Source organism: Aspergillus lucknowensis, assembly GCF_044049455.1.
Source record: "Aspergillus lucknowensis strain CBS 449.75 chromosome Unknown BJX67scaffold_30, whole genome shotgun sequence".
Classification (NCBI taxonomy): Eukaryota; Fungi; Ascomycota; class Eurotiomycetes; order Eurotiales; family Aspergillaceae; genus Aspergillus; species Aspergillus lucknowensis.
The window spans coordinates 99,704-116,434 of record NW_027263574.1 but is presented as its reverse complement, the minus strand read 5'-3'; the positions used below and the strand labels follow the sequence as shown (position 1 = coordinate 116,434).

Sequence of the window (16,731 nt, the reverse complement as noted above, 5' to 3'; positions counted from 1 at the left end):
AATAATAATTGAAAGTATCAATTCTATAGGGTGGTCGGTTCCTACATGCATTATCTTCAAAGGAAAGGTTTATATTGAGGGATGGTATGAAGAACTTGCCTTGCCAGAAGACTGGAGGATTGAATTAAGTCCTAATAGTTGGACTATGGATGAGATAGGCCTCCGGTAGCTTCAAAAGGTCTTTATTCCTGTAACTAGCAGCCGTATAGTTGGTTGATATCGATTGCTTACATTGGACGGCCATGGAAGTTCTCTCACACCTGCCTTTGACAAAATCTATAGCGAAAACAATATTATAGCTGTTTGCATGCCTCCTTATTTATCATATCTTTTACAGCCTCTTGATGTTGGTTGCTTTGGGCCTTTGAAGTCTGTATATGGTGGTTTAGTCAAATCAAGAATGTGCCTAGGGTTCCACTATATCGACAAATTAGACTTCCTAAAGGTATATCCCATGGCCTGTACAACTGTTTTTACGCCTCAAAATATTCAAAGTGGCTTTGCTGCAGCTAGTATACAGCCATTTGATCCCTAGCGAGTCCTTAATAGGTTGAATATCGTGCTTGCTATACCAACTCCACCTGGAAGCCATGATGGGGCATCTACAAGCTCCTCGACACTAGCAACACCTTATACAGTTTACTAGCTGCAGAAAAAAGCATCTTTGCTTAAAAAATTGCTTAAAAACAGTTCTCAAAGCCCTCCAACACCTTCAAAAACGGCACTACAGCAAGTTCTAAAAGGTTGCGAGATAGCTCTATACAATGCTGCCTATCTGGCCCAGGAAAACCACAAGCTCCGCGCGGAAAACGAGAAGGCAAGGCAGAAAAGGCGTTGATCTAAACGCCAGATACCTAATAATGGAGGCCTATCAATACAGGAAGGTAGAGATCTCATGGTGTTGAGAAATGATCAAGAACGTGAGGCAGGGGGGTCTTCGACGATGTCTGCAGGTCAACCTTCTGAAGCGCCAAGACGCGCTCCACCAACATGTTCAAATTGCAATACTCAGGGCCATAAAAGAACTAGATGTCCCGTACCTTTAGATACCTAATTTCAATTAATATCGGCGTTGGTTGGTGGTTGATAATCGCTTCAAGTTCTAAAAGCGCGTTGAAAATCGAGGCGGTTGGCGGTTCGGTGGGGTTGGCGGTTCGGTGGGGAAATACGTTAAGGGTGTCGATTAGTAATCCGCGAAGACCCCTCCATCTGATCGCTTCTTGGAGATGAGATCCCCCCCAGCGACTTCTCCTTGCTGAATTGTGGGCAATTGTTTCTGCGGCTTAGATGTTATGAGATTTTTATCCCTCCCCTGCTCCCAATTTGCAAAATTTGGACCCATTCGCGATGACAGATTCGGTCTACGATAACTATCCCCCCACCTTGAACCCCGCACAGAAGGACTTCCTGGTAAGGACAGTCAAGGATTGGGCTACACAAAATGGCTTGATGGTGAGGCCTGCACCGACGTTTGTCTCGAAGGAAACCGATCCGCAAGGTGTACTCGCGACAAACGCCCCAGTGACATTATTCCCTAGTCCATTCCCGAAGTCGTGTTTCGAGGAAGCGAAGGCCTTGCAGACCGTGTACAATAAGCTCTATGCTGCGATAACGTGTAGTGAAGAATGGATTGGCAAGATTATGGAAGAGTAAGAGGCATTCCGTCCGTTCTTCAGCGCTTGAGTCCAGTCGAATCAGTGATTCCCCAGCTGTGATCTGCGAGAATTGTACAGAATATAGCTAAATGTGTCCGTGTGCTGTAGCCTTATTGATGTGGACGACTTCATTTCGAACCTTTGGAAAGTTCATCTTCATGTCCAGAAAGAAGGATATACTCAGACGCTTTCCCTTGGTCTTTACCGGTCCGATTATATGGCGCACACCCCGTCGAGCTCGACAACTCCCCAGTTGAAACAAGTGGAATTCAACACCATATCTTCATCCTTCGGTGGCTTGTCTTCGCTCGTGACTTTGCTACATTCCGAACTCTTGGATACTCCCCCAGGCCACCCTATCGCGTACCCAAAACATCCCCTGCTGGCTTCAGGCGCCGTCCCAGAGAATACAGCAGTTGAGACACTCTCTACAGGCCTGGCAACAGCACACTCTGCGTACGGGGCATCCAAGTCGATCCCCAATCTCCCCACGTGTATTCTATTCGTGGTCCAAGCCGGCGAACGAAATATTTTCGACCAGCTGGCCCTCTCGAGAGAACTCACAAGGGTCCACAAGATTCCCGTTTTTCGACTCCTAAGCTCCGAAATTCTTGACCATACCTCCATACCCGATTCTAATCCTTCCCGCCCCCTCATTTATCGTCCACCTCACTCTCCCGAGGGCACCCAGTATGAAGTAACAACAATCTACCTTCGCTGCTTCTACACACCAACCGACTACAAATCCCCCCGCGATTGGCAAGCGCGTACGCACCTCGAACGCTCCGCAGCAATCAAGTGCCCAACCGTACTCAACCAACTGGCCGGCTCCAAAATCATCCAACAGGTCCTCGCAACCACCACAGGACCGGACCACCTAACGTCCTTCCTCGCTGATACCGACCCATCCCTCATCTCACGACTCCGCGAAACCTTCGCCCCCCAATACGACCTCTCCCTCGATGGCCAGGGTAGATCTCTCGCGCTCAACCCAGAAACAGCATTAAACCATGTCCTCAAACCCCAGCGCGAAGGAGGCGGAAACAACATCTACAAAACCGCGATCCCCGACTTCCTGCATTCCATCCCCGAGAATGAGTGGAAACGCTGGATTCTAATGGAGTTGATCCACCCTCCCGCTGCCGCAAAGAACGTCGCCCTCCGGAGCGACGGCGAGGTCGTCAGCGGCGGTGTTATCGGCGAACTCGGCGTCTACGGCACGATACTGTGGGACCAAGCGGTGGGGAAGATCTACCATAACGAGCAGGGAGGGTGGTTAATGCGGACCAAGTCGGAGGGCGTGAATGAGGGCGGTGTTGCGACTGGATTTTCGAGTTTAGATAGCATTGTTCTCTTTTAGAAGGTTCTCTGTGGTGCGATCAATGTATCCGTCTCCTTCCCGGCATAGTACATACAGTTTATATAGCAGATGAGATTTTACGTTATAAACCTCGCTATTCCACTCCCTTTTGTAAGGATCCCCAATTCCTCCCCCTTCAGACGTGCATCGTCGTGGACCATTGCCGAATCATCTGACGTCCATATTAAGCTTCGCGCCAAGATGCCGGGGCCAAAGGTAATCTCGAGTTAGGGCTACGAATCCTTCGAGGAACATCATACTATGGTCGCCAAGGGAACCATGAGCGCTGAAACAATTCAATTCGATTCCATTCAAATCGCAACTAACAAGACCCATTCGAAAGACACCATCCCCCCCCTCCGTTGTACAAGATGTTGATACAGTGTGTCGTGATCGGCAAGTAAAATCCGGACTCCGGAGTGCCGTCACCTTGTAAGGGCTGAACATGAACGAGAGAAGAGCAAAAACAACAACGACAAAACCGCCAACATTCCTGTGCGAGAGCAGGCAGCAAGAAAAAAAAGAAAGAAAAGAAAAGGAAAGGAAAAGGCAATGTAACGCCATTCTCCCGCTGGTGGGATAGTTGGTCGAGTGATGGTACAATGTGGACTGATGTACAGATCGGAATATCGGGGGCGGATATCCCATGGCAAGTATGGTATGGTACAAGGTAGATAAACGAAGAAAACCAGAGTATGAAAACCGGGCATAGATGTGGAAGGACAACGTCAGCTTGGGTCTGGTGTGGTGATAAGGAAGATTCTCGATCACGGAGAAGGTAAAGAGTGGTATGGCATCTCGGCTACATAACGCGACCCGGCGCGATATTCATCGAGCATGCTTTCGAAGATATGGTATTGTTCTTCCTCCCCATATGTGTCGAGCTTGATTGGGCTGACGAGCGGGAAGATGTCGGCGGCTGGGGTCTTAGGCTTGCTTTGCGCATCGAGGGATGGAAGTATAGGCTGGAAGAATTCATCAGCCTCCTGTTTTGGGGTTTCAAAACAGGAATTAGCGCAAAAACCGCAAATGTTGAGAGCAGAACTTGGTGTCCAAAAGGGAGCTCGCCAGCTTAGCCTGTCTGGGTCCCATAAGAGTGGAAGAGAGTCTTCGTCTTGCTTGATTTGCGGCTGCGGCTGCTTGACATCCCGGCTCAGATCAAGATCCGCCATGTTCACGGTTTTCGGAAGTTCTTCGTCGGGTATGATGCCTTGAATGACAGGGAGAGCGCCATTTGGGTGTTTGCTGTATTCGTCGAAGGGCATATACTCGTGGACGAATTTGGTAATGGGTGTGATGGGTGTCAGAGGCTCGGGAACTTGGGATACTTTAGGTGGCACAATTTCGATTCTTTTCGCTAGTTCCGCATGCTCAGAAACTTTAGATTTTTCGAGTATTTGAGCCTCAATGCTCTGATGCTTTCTCAAGCGGGCGGAATACTTCTTTGGACCCCACCCCGATGGAATGGGCATTCGGCCGCCGGCCTCGCCTTTTTTGGGATCGATCAAACCTGGGGTAAGTCCACGAGTGGAGTTTGAATTCACGTCTAAGCCATGCTGTTCCATCTCGTGCAGCAGCTCAGCTTCAAGCTGGCGGCTACGCTTGTTTCCCGAGTCCCAAGCAAGCATTCTAAACGCCTGACGGAAGCGCACGCCTCGCTGCTGGAGTGCATTCTCGTTAACCCGAAAATCGGGGTGCATGCGATCCGTGATGTCCTTGAGACGGATACGTCTATCAAGACGCATCCATGCTTCCACACGGAATTCCTCCACGGTGGACGAGATGTTGTTGGGGAGCACAGGAAAATCCCGTACTCGTTGGCCGTGAATAAGCTCTGGCAGGGCCGGAGGCTCCTCGGTTCGATTTATCTTTCCTTCGGGTTTCAGCTGGTATAGTATGTCGGGAAGGTTCTCCCACGTCCATTCGGTTTGTTCAGGATGATATGTGGTGCGGTTGCGGGGATCTTTTGCGTTAGGGCTATCCTGTCTCGGTACGCACTTGACTGCAAAGGCGTCAGAACTGCACTCAAACTAGGAAGTTCAGTCTAACTTACGTTTCTTATGAGCCTGTCCCCTTGTCTTCGAGACCGACTTCGCAACTTTCCAGTGGGTCATGGTGGAGGAAACTTCCGTCTACCGAATGCCAGCATTAGCCACATGTCTTCGCCAGTGCCCTGCCCACCGGGCAAATTGGACCTGGAAAAGCAGACAAACATACCTAAACTTGTCTGCCGTAATATCCTTGAGCTTGTAGTTTCTCTCCGGAATCCGATACCCCGCTCGATAGCACTGAAGTTACAACGGAAATTGAAGTGAAGCGAAAAAAGCGACTGTGTGAACGAAAGACAAAGAGTCCAGGAAGGAGGGCGAGAAGACAGGAAAAGGGCTTCCATATTGCCGGCTTGACATTCCTATTGTTCTTCTTTTAGGGCAGCTGGACAATTAGGGGGGTTGGTATAGAGGTCCCAATCAGGCGAGGTGAGGTTGACACTCAAACTGTGCGGGAGCCGGTCGACAGATATTCGCTCACTCCTGCCACCACCTCCGTCCAAGCCCTTGGAATTGAGCCTTTCCTCGTCACCAACCCTTTGTAGTGGTGTTCTTTTACATTAGCAAGAATAGAGGTCTGTTTTCTCTTCAAAATGAACCCCATATGGCCTATATTGCGAGTTCTGGTTGCGCTCAAAAGGTCGGTTTCTCTCCTGGAGGAGGGCGAAGTCCCGGCCGAGCCCGCATCCAGTGGACATTTCCAGCCGCTCTGAGCAGTGGAAAAGTGAGAGATTTTATGGACTTTGGTGCGGCTGGAACCTGTTTTATAGGCCGCTCTTGCCTAACAATGGCTGGTGTTTCACTTGTACCAGCCATCCAGATGCTGGTGATGAATAGAGGCTGGCTATTCAATAAGTAAGAGACAATGAGAGGCCTGTTACTGGCTATTGAGAATGAATGACCTGCAGAACTTGTCAATCTGTCTCAGAACTTGGCTATCTTCTTGACAGGAGACAATAGTCCCACCTGAATTGCTGTCTTTTGGGGAGTTTCCCTTCTGTTGGCGAACACCTGAACGACCAATTCGTAGAAACTGCAAGCGCAAAGACAACCTTGGAAGTCAACAGACTGTCGAATAGGTACCCTTAGCTTTTGCTCTACTGTTCATATCATACGGCAGCCATAGTAATGCTCGTAGCTCATGCCTCGGTTAAAAATAGCATTTAACACACTCGGTATCTCCCCATGAGCCGTGAAATTCAGTCCTACTGGTACATACAGCGCCTTGATTCTGCAGCGAAACGAAAAGAAGGTAGAAGGAAAGCTCTTCAAATAACAAACGACAGACGACGAAAAAGGAAAAACGGCTTAAAACTAACCCCCCGCAGCCATTCTGAATCTCTAAGCCTAAGTTAAAAGGTGGGTAGCGTGGGGCTGTTCTCAGTATTTCTGATTTTGCTGACTGCCTCAAGGATACGTGGGTTAAGCGGTTCGAGAGAATTTCGCTCTACGCGACGGTGGCGCCAATATTAATACTCGTAAAGGTGCACGCCGGAATTAGTTTCATGGTGTGGTCTTCTTCTCTTGAAGAGTCGATCAATTTCCAAGAGCAAATCGTCGAAGATCGTCATCATGGTCAAGGGCTTCTCCCGTCGTTGCGGCGGCGTCATCCTGCGTACTGCGCATGCGATGTTAGTCCAGTATTAGCTTAAAAATCGGAGCCTTACCCGGCGGCTACAAGTCTTGCAAGGGAGTGAGGAGGAGCTATCGCCCGAGGTTGAAACATAGGGAGATCTTGAGGCACTTGCTGAGCAGCCGTATCTTGCAGAAACACAGGGCCATTTCGTGGAACTGCTATCGGGGCTTCATCAACTACAATAGCCTGACGTGCAGGCTCCGGGTTCTCTGCGACACTAACGAGTAGAGTCGCTAAGTAGTACGGCGATCCCCAAGGTGAGCACATCATTCCAAATGCCCTTCCATCTTCAGAATGGGCTATGAGGACTTGAGCGCCTTTAATGGTGGTGTGGGAATCCGGGGGTTTGAAACCTGGAGGTAACGGAATCCGACCACCTGCCTCTCCTAATCCGGGGTTGCACAGGCCAGGAGTCAACCCTCTCGTACTATTCGTCTGAGGATCAAGTCCTACCAGCTCCAGGGCGCGAGATACAGTGGCGAAGGTGTATTCAAAGCCTGGGTCCCAGCACGAAACATGGAAAAGCCTTCTGAATTCCGCGCGGCGACGGTGAATCTCGATTTCCGAGATGTTCATTCTATAATCAGGATGAACGCGATCGATAACGTCTTCCGGTGTAATGCGAGGGTCGAGGCGACGCCACGCTTCAAGGCGCCATCCCTCCACCATTGAAGAGATGCGAGGTGGAAGCGTGGGGAGATCATTGATATGTTTCCCGAAAAGGCGTGCTCTGGTCTTCCGAACAGGTACCACCCCCGCGCGATGTTCGATTCCAGGATTAATGGTGTAGAGAATGTTAGGCAAGTTATTGATGCTCCAATTCATTTGATCAACGCTAGTCACCGTGAAGTCCTCGGTCCCAGGCGGTGTGTCTATAGTATAGTAGCCATCCTCAAGTCGCCATACGCCAGTCGTTCTCTGTTGGGGGAGAGGTAGCATATACGCAAGGCCAATTGTTGGTGATCCCTGGTTGTTTCGCGGCTGAAACGAAGCAGGAGCAACCTGTGTTGCTTCCACGAATAACTCAATATCTCTTACCATCCTGGTTCCCACCGTTTCCCACCTTGATGCAGCCAGCTTCTGCTCAGTGAAGTCCTAGAAGGGTCGGGGAGGAAGGTGGACTCCTTCCAATTTCCACACGAGAGAGGATCTGAATCGGAAGGAACGACCTGTCGCCAGGAAGCCAGATAAAAAAGGAGACCTCCTGGGATACCTAGGTACTGTTGCCAGCAGTATCTAGAAGGAAATAGGCCAAGGAGAATAACTTTGCCGGGAGCAGCTGGCCAATGCTGGAGAAAGCCGAGCGAGAAACGCAGGCAGGAGAATTCAACGGCTCAAAGAAAGGCCCTGCAGTGCAGGAAATGGCCTAACTTTGATTGCGGCGACAGCACTCTCTCATGACTCTAGTTGCCTTGGCGTTCATGTTGTTATCAAGATTGACGGGTTTTGTTTGGAATGGACAGAAGTTAGGGATAGGCAGAACAGAAGACGTAGGCTGTTCTTTCCAATAGTACCAGTCAGTGAAGGCAGAGACAAAGAGAAACGGTCATGATATGCTGCTAGAAGAACAAGCCCAGTGACAATAGTACGATTAGGCTGTGTATTCAGTAGTCGTTGCAAATGGAACGATCTATAAAGGTCGGACTGGCCAAGACCGTTGGATCCCCACCTCATTTGGAGATTAGAGACGCAACCCTGGTTCATCATGTACCCCAGTGATACAACCATGGCCGAGCGTTCTCACGTTATTCACAAAACAACTATTTCTTGAGGCAACGCAATATCACTCTTCCGCCATCGCACAATGTCTCGACCCTTTCCGGTGCTGCGGCTTATTCAAACCGCCACGTCGCCTCGCAACAAGACCCAGGATCTCGCAAAACGCTACAATCTCCAGATATCCTGCAAAGTGAAAGCAAATGCGCCTGGAAACCGGGAGGGCATCGCTGCGGTCGGGCCGGAGAAGGTAGAAGTGTGTGTTGCTGCGGCCCCAAGGAACGGGGAAGCAAACGCCGCTGTATCTCGCGTTTTTGCTCAGGTAAGTCGGCTGTTGGTCGGGAACTGAATTAAGAGCCGCATGCGAATGAGTACTCCGATCACAATGCTGATGATCCAGGTTTTCAATGTTGCGAAGTCTGATGTTGGCGTTGTCCACGGGCTGAAGTCGCGTGATAAGATCCTAAATGTCGTTGGTTTGAATATTGGGAATAAAAGCGAAGAAGAATTTCTATGGGCGACTCGCCATCAACTGGAAGAAGCTGTTATGAAAAAATGATGTTCTCGTCGGTTTTCTACTTCAGCTCGGTCGAGTCTGTTCTGACGACGCGCAGAACGCTTTGTGACATCACGGCATCTCCAACTTTTTTCCCTTCGACAACCACAAGTTCCCGCAAGCACGCGCAGCGCAGTCAAGCACTGAGAAATCCGGATCGAAGAGCAGGAATTGTCTTCAGTCCACTAAATTCTCGACCGCGGGCCATAAAAATGACAAGTAGCAAACAAAAAGCCCCCACCGAATCCAAGATCTTGAGCTTCACCGCGCGCAATCCTTCTTGGACCTACCTCAAACTCCAACTGTAAGCCAACTCAACTCAACGTCAGCACTTTGCCAGTTCATTCAAGATACAGCTCCTAACTCATACTTATTTATTCGTTCAGGATCCACCAACCAAACACGTCCCCTGCCGTTCGATCCGCAGCCCTCGACTCCCTCACGGCGCGCACGCACCTCACCTCGGCCCTGTACCAATTCCTTGGTCTGTTCGGCGCATCAATACCAATCGACATTCTCAAAATCACGCCCGAAACACCACAGCTACAACCTACGGACAAAATCATTTGGATTCGCGTCCCCCGCCAGGATGCACAGGCCGTCGTTACGGCCGTGAGCTCCTGGATCGGCGGTGCCGACCAACCTGATTCTGAGGGGAGTGTGGCGTGGCGGGTCTGCGCGAAGGGGAACTTTCTGGGTGCTTTGGTGCATGGGAATGGGGAGGATTTGTTTACGTCTTAGGCCGTGAGGTTTATGAGGCTGTCATACTCCGGTGTTGATGGGAGTGTTATATGGGATGGCTCGGTTTTGGGATTTACGCGCTCCCAATTCACGGTGCGGTAAACGCCGATCTCTACATGCTGCATGCGGCTTCAATCTGATATGGGAATCCTATCGTACGTTCCGCGTCAGTCAGGGGTGTTGCTAGATCTCTTCGAGATATGGCTCCTGGCTCGTCGTTGGAGGCTGTGGTGTCCAAGACGGCTGGAACGGTGCCACGAGAGCCTCAATAGCGCCATGAATCAAGACCAGTGCCATAAGGCTAAGAGGCGAGGCTTCTAAGCTAATACGCCGAGTCGATACACCGCGACAGTTCCCCGGTGGAAACGTTCGAGCATGGTAATGATGGGATGAAAAATTAATCCACAAACCCCAGAGGAATAAAACAAAGTTCTAGATACGCAGTTTTGTATATAAACAGGAATTTTCAAATTACAACATGACCCAGATTATACTCATAGCGGGCAAAGCAAGGCAATGCAGTAACGATTGTTGAAGAGCCAACACAACACCAACCCAAATCCCACAACATGCTTATTTGGACGCCCAATTTCCATGCTTGCGACGCGAATCAAAGAGTTGGAAAAAACAATTTTCTTTTCGATGGCCATGCATATCCATTTTGGTTGTGATCAAATGTGGGGAGACACTTATACCGACGACTGCTTATTGAGCTTCGCATTCACTTCTTCCACCATTGTTGAGGCATTCGAGGCCGTCTTCCGTGAGTTGGCGACGACCTTCGCCCGAAGCGCAGAGCGGATATCCTCGACGCTGCGGTTCTTCCAGGCTGGCAGGCCGGCGGTGCTTAGCGGGTACAGGACGTAGTTGTCTTCGCGCATGCTGAAGTCATGCACCTTGGGTGCCGGGTTTGCGGTAATAGTATCCAGCTCGAGTGCAATCTGTCTGCAGTATGTGTCTAGCGGAAGATCGTTGACGTCGTGGCCGAAAGGGTTCTCGATTTCGCTGCCGATGGTTGCGAGGCCGAGTATGATGTACGCAGCGACTATAGGTCATTGTTAGTTGGGATTTTGCGAGTCTACTGAGTGGTATGGTACGCTTACCGATTGATCCGGGGATGGTAATCCAGCCAAGCGAGGCGTAGAGCTGGAACGGAAGGACCAGCACATAGATCCAGGCAATCTGCGCAATTGCGATGCTGTACGCTGCTGGTAGTGGGGTGTCGAGGACACGCTCGCTGCCGGTCACAACTTCGTTGAACTGAGCGAGGTAGGTGACTAGGGATGTTAGTGATCTGGCAATGAAAGGAAGTAAAAAATATGATGGGTAACGTACTGGCTTGCGACTGGTGAAGACTAATGGATAGGGTGCCGTTTGCAATGATTGAGTCGACGTACGCGGAAATGTGGTTGAGCACTTCCAAGGGTAGATGACCCAACGGCTTTTTGGCCCTCTTGACAAGTTTCCTCGGGTTCGAGTCTGCAAACGAGACGCCTAAGTATTCGCCTGTGGCCTTCCAGATCGACTTCTTCCTTGGCTGAATGGTCTGACGATCGTGTGCCTCCTTGGCGAAGGTGTCAAGATATCCGACTAGACCTGCTAGATCATCATAACCGACGTCGGGTTCAAATCGCAGCTTGTGCTTTAGAGACACTGCAAAAGCGAGGATAAGATTTATAGCCGTCCTGACAATCGTCAGCTAGCTGATTCAGCCACCATTATTGGCTGTGTGGGGCCCCTACAGCTTTCTAAGAAGGTCCTGTTTTCCTAGCTCCCCCTCACGCTCAGACGTGTTGATCCAGATAGTACGTGCCAGATTTCGGGAAGTCTGAATGAGAAGCGACCATGACTTTCGCCCATCCATCCATCTTCAACCTGTCAGTTTGTGAACTCGGGATAGAAGTCAGTTTGAGGGACTTTATACCGTTCGTATGCAGTGGAGCTTCGAAACGAAAGGGATAGACCGACGACGAAACCGAGAACGGTGAGAAGGATATTATCAACAGAAACTATTTCAACCAGGGTCAGCAAAAGAAGGAATCTCCTCTCTGGCGAAACCGTTAATACTCACGGTCATGGACGAAGTGCGAAAGCAATGTTATCAAAGTAGACCAGCCAGCAACGAACACAATGGGAAGGATGAGTTTTGGCATGACACTGCCATGCATACGGAGCATGATAGGCCATTTCGAGTGCCTGTCGAGATCTCTCGGACCGTGCTAGTCGAACATGACCCGTTAGAATACGTTGTTCTCATTCTAAAAGTGTCTATGCACATACAAAGTAACGATCCAAATCATCGGAGTCGCGACGATCAAGCATAAACTGGGAATCTCGGGAGCTAGCAAGATTTTCGAGGAAGGTAGGTCGCGGCGTGATACGCTCTTGACTAGAGCTCTTCTCGTTCTCATGATGATGAGCATTCACAGGGCCGTTGTGGTGGGCATGGCGGCCTTCTGCTAGCACCGGAGCAGGGCCATCCGCAGCTGGAGCAGCATGAGCTCCTGCATCGCCTGGTGGTGCTGCATGTCCGCCTCCGTCCATGATTATAGAGGTTGGTCTCTATGTTCTGAAGGTGAAAGAATGGAAAAGGACGATCTAGCCAGAGAGCGTCTGAGATGAGCTATATCACAAAGTAAGTTTGATGAGAAACCACAACGAACGGATGCAGGTCAATTCATAAGCAACGATCAAGAGAAGGGAAAGCCTGGAAGGAGAAGAAGGATGTGGGGGCGAGAAGGCGAAAGGGAAGAAGAAAAGATTAACAGCGAAGGAGGCTGTATTGGCGGCCAGCAGAGGCCGAATGGAGTCGTGCGTCTGGCTGCGCCAGGTCAGCACTTGGGATCGGGAATTTCCCTTCAAGACACAGAAGACAATCTCGATTCTGCGATGCAAAAAACGCCACTTCTTCACAATTGACCGGAAATAGACATAGGAGTGAGTCCTGCGGCGAGCTCACTGCACCATATTTCCACGCAACAAAATATCCCAGGTCTGTTGTTTGGCTCCTCTTGAGACTCCCTCACTCTGAGAGCTTCATTTGGACACCACTTTTCATTTCACCCAAAGGAACTTTGGAACAGACACGGCAGAGCCCGAGCTAGACCCCTGTTTCAGACATCAAAGTCCACAACGGCCGAGTCTGCGCCACACAGAAGCCAGCGCTCCGCGGGAGGATCCGTTGCATTCAGATTGCCTCCGCGATTGGCCAGCACGAGTCCGATGCTGCAGTCCAGACCGTTTGGCAGATGCGAGAATGAAACACGAAAAGGCGACAAGCCATCCTCGAATGCGGATGGTGCCGAAGCTGGCCTGTTCGTCAGCTGAAATTCGATGATGCACAACAGACGCTGTTCATTCAAGAAAAACGCATGATTCATTTATTTCGAAACTGAGACTCTGGTGCGATCCACCATGGCCCCAGCAATGGCCCGTTCCAACACCTGACTTGCAAAATTCAGAAGATTCAGCGACGTTGGTCTCTGCTTTCCGACAACACCTAAACTGGCAATTTCCGCAAAACGAAGACCTGGTGAGCGGAAGGGAGTCAGAGAATTGCCGCGACGTGGCAGTGACGCCAGCTGAGCCGGGGCTGTTTCAACAACCCGTGGACATGTCAGCATGCTGCAAATTGGTTGGTGACACATTTCTTGGCGTTCGAGGGGCCAGAACCTGAAAACCCCGAGTGGCCAGCTCCGAGAGATGCAACGACCAAGGCGCTTTGTTGCGTGGCTAATTTGAATTCAAGCATCTGATTTGTTCTCTCAATGAACTGAGTGGATGGTTTTCTCCAAGTGAGATTTCGCTGAAGATTTAGTACTGTGAGCTGAGCAGCCTCCCAAGACTGTCTGGGACAGGGTTCCGAGCACATGGGGGTCCTGAAATCCAGTGCAGGACGTGATTTGGCCTGTCAAAAGAAGCTCTTGGCTCCGCCTGACAATCGTGATGAAGGTCGACCTTGGGATTTTGCTTCTCCATAATCACAGGGAACCAGGACTCGTTGCCTTGCGCGTCTTTTCATCTCCGAACAAGTCGCCAAAGCTTCCCGTTTGTACCTCTGTCTGAATTCCAGATGGCCGCCGCGAGGATCCCACATCAGAGCACTTGAAAGGAAGTCAAGCTCACCCCGCTCCGCTTGGCACATCCAGGCGCCATCGATTTCCCCAAACAAATTTACGAAAGCTCTGTAAGAGCCGTCGCAACTAGATCTGGCGGAATTCAAAAGATAGTCACTGAGGGACTCATTATTATATAGGCACAAAGGAAGAGGAATAGTCAAGCTCCTCGAGTCGACTCGCAAGGTCATCCTCCATGCCCTTGCCTTCGGTGAATGGTGATTCCATCGAAAATTCCTATTCTGGGACTAGCCGAATGGTCGAGGAGTACCCAGCTTCATGGATACGGGGTGGAGTATCGTGGACGGGCGCGCTTCAACTTCCACTTGGCGCACGGCGGTGCTGTCGAGGACTCGGGTTACAAATAGATCGACCCTTCGGTGTACGAATCTGCGAACATTGAGGAGCTTCCCGAAGAGAACATTCCTCTATAAAGCCGCTCCACCCCTCGACACCAGATACAACCCAGTCACTCGAACAACCGCCCCGCATCAACCCCTCTCCTCAACCACCTCTCCAGTCAAACCAGCGATGGCCACCACACTGAACACGGTCGCCCAAACCTTCAAAGCCCTCCACAAACCCGGTAACCCCGTCATCCTAGCAAATGTCTACGACGGCATCTCCGCAAGGACAGTAGCATCCCTCCCATCCTCGCAGGCAATCGCAACAGCAAGCCACGCCGTCGCCGCATCAGTAGGACTCGACGACGATGACCTAACCCTCGGGGAAAACCTCCGGGCAACACGCATTATCGCGTCGGCAATCGTGCCCTTCAACAAACCACTCACAGTCGACCTCCAAGACGGATACGATAGTGACCTCGAACACGCCGTCAAGGAACTAATCTCCATCGGCGTCGTCGGAATCAACCTCGAGGACTTCAGCAGAACAACGAACAGCTTCTACACTCAATCCGAAGCTGCAGATCGCGTCCGGCGAGTCCTCGCCGTCGCAAACGCGCAGGGTGTCCCCGATTTCGTGGTCAACGCCAGAAGCGATAAGCTCGTCCACGGCGGGACTCTGGACGAGGTTATCGCGCGCGGCCAGGCGTATCTTGCCGCGGGAGCGACGACGGTCTTCGTCTGGGGCGGGTCAGGTCGGGGCGGTGTTGCGCGGGATGAGGTGGTGAAGTTGGTGGAGGCATTTGAGGGTCGGCTTAGTGTTATATTGAAGCTGGCGGGTGGGTTGACAGCGAGGGAGTTGGCAGACATCGGGGTTGCGAGGATTAGTGTTGGACCTGCGTTGCAGAGGGCTGCTATAGAGAGGCTGAAGGAGACGGCGGAGAAGGTGCTTGAGTTCTAATGCGTACTGTCCTCTCAGCCTGCTAAATGCAAATAGCGCTGAACTCGTTGAAAGCTGCGCAGTGTATATCAGCAAATCTGTCGGAATCAAGTTAAGGTAGAAACGCAAAGAAATCCCCGCGTCTAGTCGGCACGAGCCTTCGTTGGTACATTTGAGAGCGAGCGCTTCCCTTCAGAATCTGTGATGTTTGTCGAGGAAGGCTCGTGGAGCGGATTTCGGGGTTATTTGGCATTGCGTCGAGTCCTAGACCTCCGAGATCCATTCTCTGGTGATGCATTTGGTGACGCTGAGGAGCTCTGAGATGTATATTAGACTGTTACTGCAGCTTCTTCACGCACCAGGTGCATTTTCGTGTCGACGGGCATATCAACTTGTAAACACGCAACGCAATGCCAAGAACAGGGCTCGTTTTCCAGGACGAAGTATATCTTGATTTCGAAGGCAGCAAACGTATAAAGCACCAGCCCTATTTTAACTATTCTCCAGATTTTTGGATAGCAAACCTGCAAACATGGGTCTGATAAGCTAAACACCGATTTCTCGGGCATCACGCAATCAGACTGTGATGATCAACGCGGACCAGTGTGTCATTACGAGGCATATCCCGCCTTCGAGAAGGGTCTGTCTGCCACCTCCAAATCAAATACCTTTCTCACTAAGTCTACTCCGGCAAGAATGCGGTCGGCTGGGTTTGAGAGGGCATTTGGTTGGATGGTTTGATGTTGGGAGTTAGAAAAGGTAAGAGAAGTGTCTGACAGAAGTCAAAGAAGAATACATCGCTCGTGATGTAGTGGGAGTGGTATTGTTCACCGAGAAACCCCGCACTGTAGCTTCTTGATCTGTAGGTCGACGGCGGCCCAAGCGATGCGGGGTATTCCTGCCGTGGACCCGTGGACCCGTGGACCTGCATCCAGGTCCTGAGTCAAAATCCTTCGATATGCTAGAACCCGCCGAGCTTTAGATTCCTGTGTACAACATTTATAAGCTTTCTTCTACTTTAATCAGGTTTATCACACCCCTGCTCGTGGACTATGTGGTTTCCCGCTGGTGAGTTCCGCGGCCAAAGCAGCCCCAGAAGCTTCGACTTATACATTCCAGGTCTCCAGCGAAGGAAGACAGAAATATAGGTTTATCGACTCTAGCGCTAGCAGAAGTAAGCTCACTGGAGTCTGCCTCGGAATCCTCTCCGCTCTTTTGTTATGGGGCAACCAACCATCATCCTGAGAAAGCATTTCATACTTTTGCATTGTATCAGCACTTTTCAGCATTCTAGATCAGGTGACTCTTGTCAACGCATCGAGATTGAAGGCTGATGCCCTATTTTATTTTTTCGAGCTGATCTGGGGCGATACAAACCTTTTGTAGACCTCTGAGAGCGAATCAAACTTTCTGAGTAGCTCTGAGGCTGAGAGTTTAAGTAGAGTACTGTTGCATAATTCTGCGTTAGCCTCGTAAGCTGGTGCAACTCTTGGATATACTCTTGAGAATCTACACCGCTGAGTAAACTCGGCGGCGCCAAGCAGCGGGCTACGGTTGTGGCATGCTGCCTGGGTGATAGCACGGTATATAAATCCAAGCAAAACCTTAATTCAAGGAAAA

At 50.5% G+C, this 16,731-nt stretch overlaps 7 protein-coding genes across 7 annotated transcripts; 4 read left to right on the top strand and 3 right to left on the bottom strand.

Annotated features, from left to right (window-relative positions):
• Positions 1 to 1,224: 1,224 nt before the first annotated feature.
• BJX67DRAFT_357681 (glutathione synthase) lies at positions 1,225 to 3,104 on the top strand. Its single transcript, XM_071029521.1, has 2 exons — positions 1,225 to 1,649; positions 1,764 to 3,104. Exons 1-2 carry the CDS (start codon positions 1,348 to 1,350, stop codon positions 3,013 to 3,015), a joined length of 1,554 nt encoding a protein of 517 aa, XP_070884622.1. The 5' UTR covers positions 1,225 to 1,347; the 3' UTR covers positions 3,016 to 3,104.
• Positions 3,105 to 3,782: 678 nt separating this feature from the next.
• On the bottom strand, positions 3,783 to 5,879 carry BJX67DRAFT_373034 (uncharacterized protein; the record flags this gene model as incomplete). The annotated part of the gene is made up of 3 exons (XM_071031332.1): positions 3,783 to 4,325; positions 4,395 to 5,034; positions 5,806 to 5,879. The coding sequence occupies 3 exons, from the start codon at positions 5,877 to 5,879 to the stop codon at positions 3,783 to 3,785; spliced, it is 1,257 nt and encodes a 418-aa protein (XP_070884621.1).
• Positions 5,880 to 6,599: 720 nt separating this feature from the next.
• BJX67DRAFT_382609 (uncharacterized protein) lies at positions 6,600 to 7,740 on the bottom strand (the record flags this gene model as incomplete). Its single annotated transcript, XM_071033277.1, has 2 exons — positions 6,600 to 6,681; positions 6,731 to 7,740. 2 exons carry the CDS (start codon positions 7,738 to 7,740, stop codon positions 6,600 to 6,602), a joined length of 1,092 nt encoding a protein of 363 aa, XP_070884620.1.
• A 763-nt stretch (positions 7,741 to 8,503) lies between these two features.
• On the top strand, positions 8,504 to 8,974 carry BJX67DRAFT_382608 (DUF167 domain-containing protein; the record flags this gene model as incomplete). The annotated part of the gene is made up of 2 exons (XM_071033276.1): positions 8,504 to 8,737; positions 8,816 to 8,974. 2 exons carry the CDS (start codon positions 8,504 to 8,506, stop codon positions 8,972 to 8,974), a joined length of 393 nt encoding a protein of 130 aa, XP_070884619.1.
• Positions 8,975 to 9,183: 209 nt separating this feature from the next.
• Positions 9,184 to 9,712, top strand: BJX67DRAFT_382607 (uncharacterized protein; the record flags this gene model as incomplete). The annotated part of the gene is made up of 2 exons (XM_071033275.1): positions 9,184 to 9,275; positions 9,358 to 9,712. The coding sequence occupies 2 exons, from the start codon at positions 9,184 to 9,186 to the stop codon at positions 9,710 to 9,712; spliced, it is 447 nt and encodes a 148-aa protein (XP_070884618.1).
• Positions 9,713 to 10,401: 689 nt separating this feature from the next.
• BJX67DRAFT_382606 (UPF0187 domain membrane protein) lies at positions 10,402 to 12,256 on the bottom strand (the record flags this gene model as incomplete). Its single annotated transcript, XM_071033274.1, has 7 exons — positions 10,402 to 10,757; positions 10,816 to 10,989; positions 11,048 to 11,397; positions 11,455 to 11,580; positions 11,637 to 11,721; positions 11,784 to 11,931; positions 11,993 to 12,256. The coding sequence occupies 7 exons, from the start codon at positions 12,254 to 12,256 to the stop codon at positions 10,402 to 10,404; spliced, it is 1,503 nt and encodes a 500-aa protein (XP_070884617.1).
• A 2,102-nt stretch (positions 12,257 to 14,358) lies between these two features.
• BJX67DRAFT_382605 (isocitrate lyase/PEP mutase family protein) lies at positions 14,359 to 15,132 on the top strand (the record flags this gene model as incomplete). Its single annotated transcript, XM_071033273.1, has 1 exon — positions 14,359 to 15,132. One exon carries the CDS (start codon positions 14,359 to 14,361, stop codon positions 15,130 to 15,132), a length of 774 nt encoding a protein of 257 aa, XP_070884616.1.
• Between the last annotated feature and the right edge of the window lie 1,599 nt (positions 15,133 to 16,731).

Coding starts and splice junctions, on each gene's coding strand:
- BJX67DRAFT_357681 (XM_071029521.1), top strand. CDS start 1,348: ATGACAGATTCGGTCTACGATAACTATCCCCCCACCTTGAACCCCGCA. Junction 1,650..1,763: donor ATTGGCAAGATTATGGAAGA/GTAAGAGGCATT, acceptor CGTGTGCTGTAG/CCTTATTGATGTGGACGACT.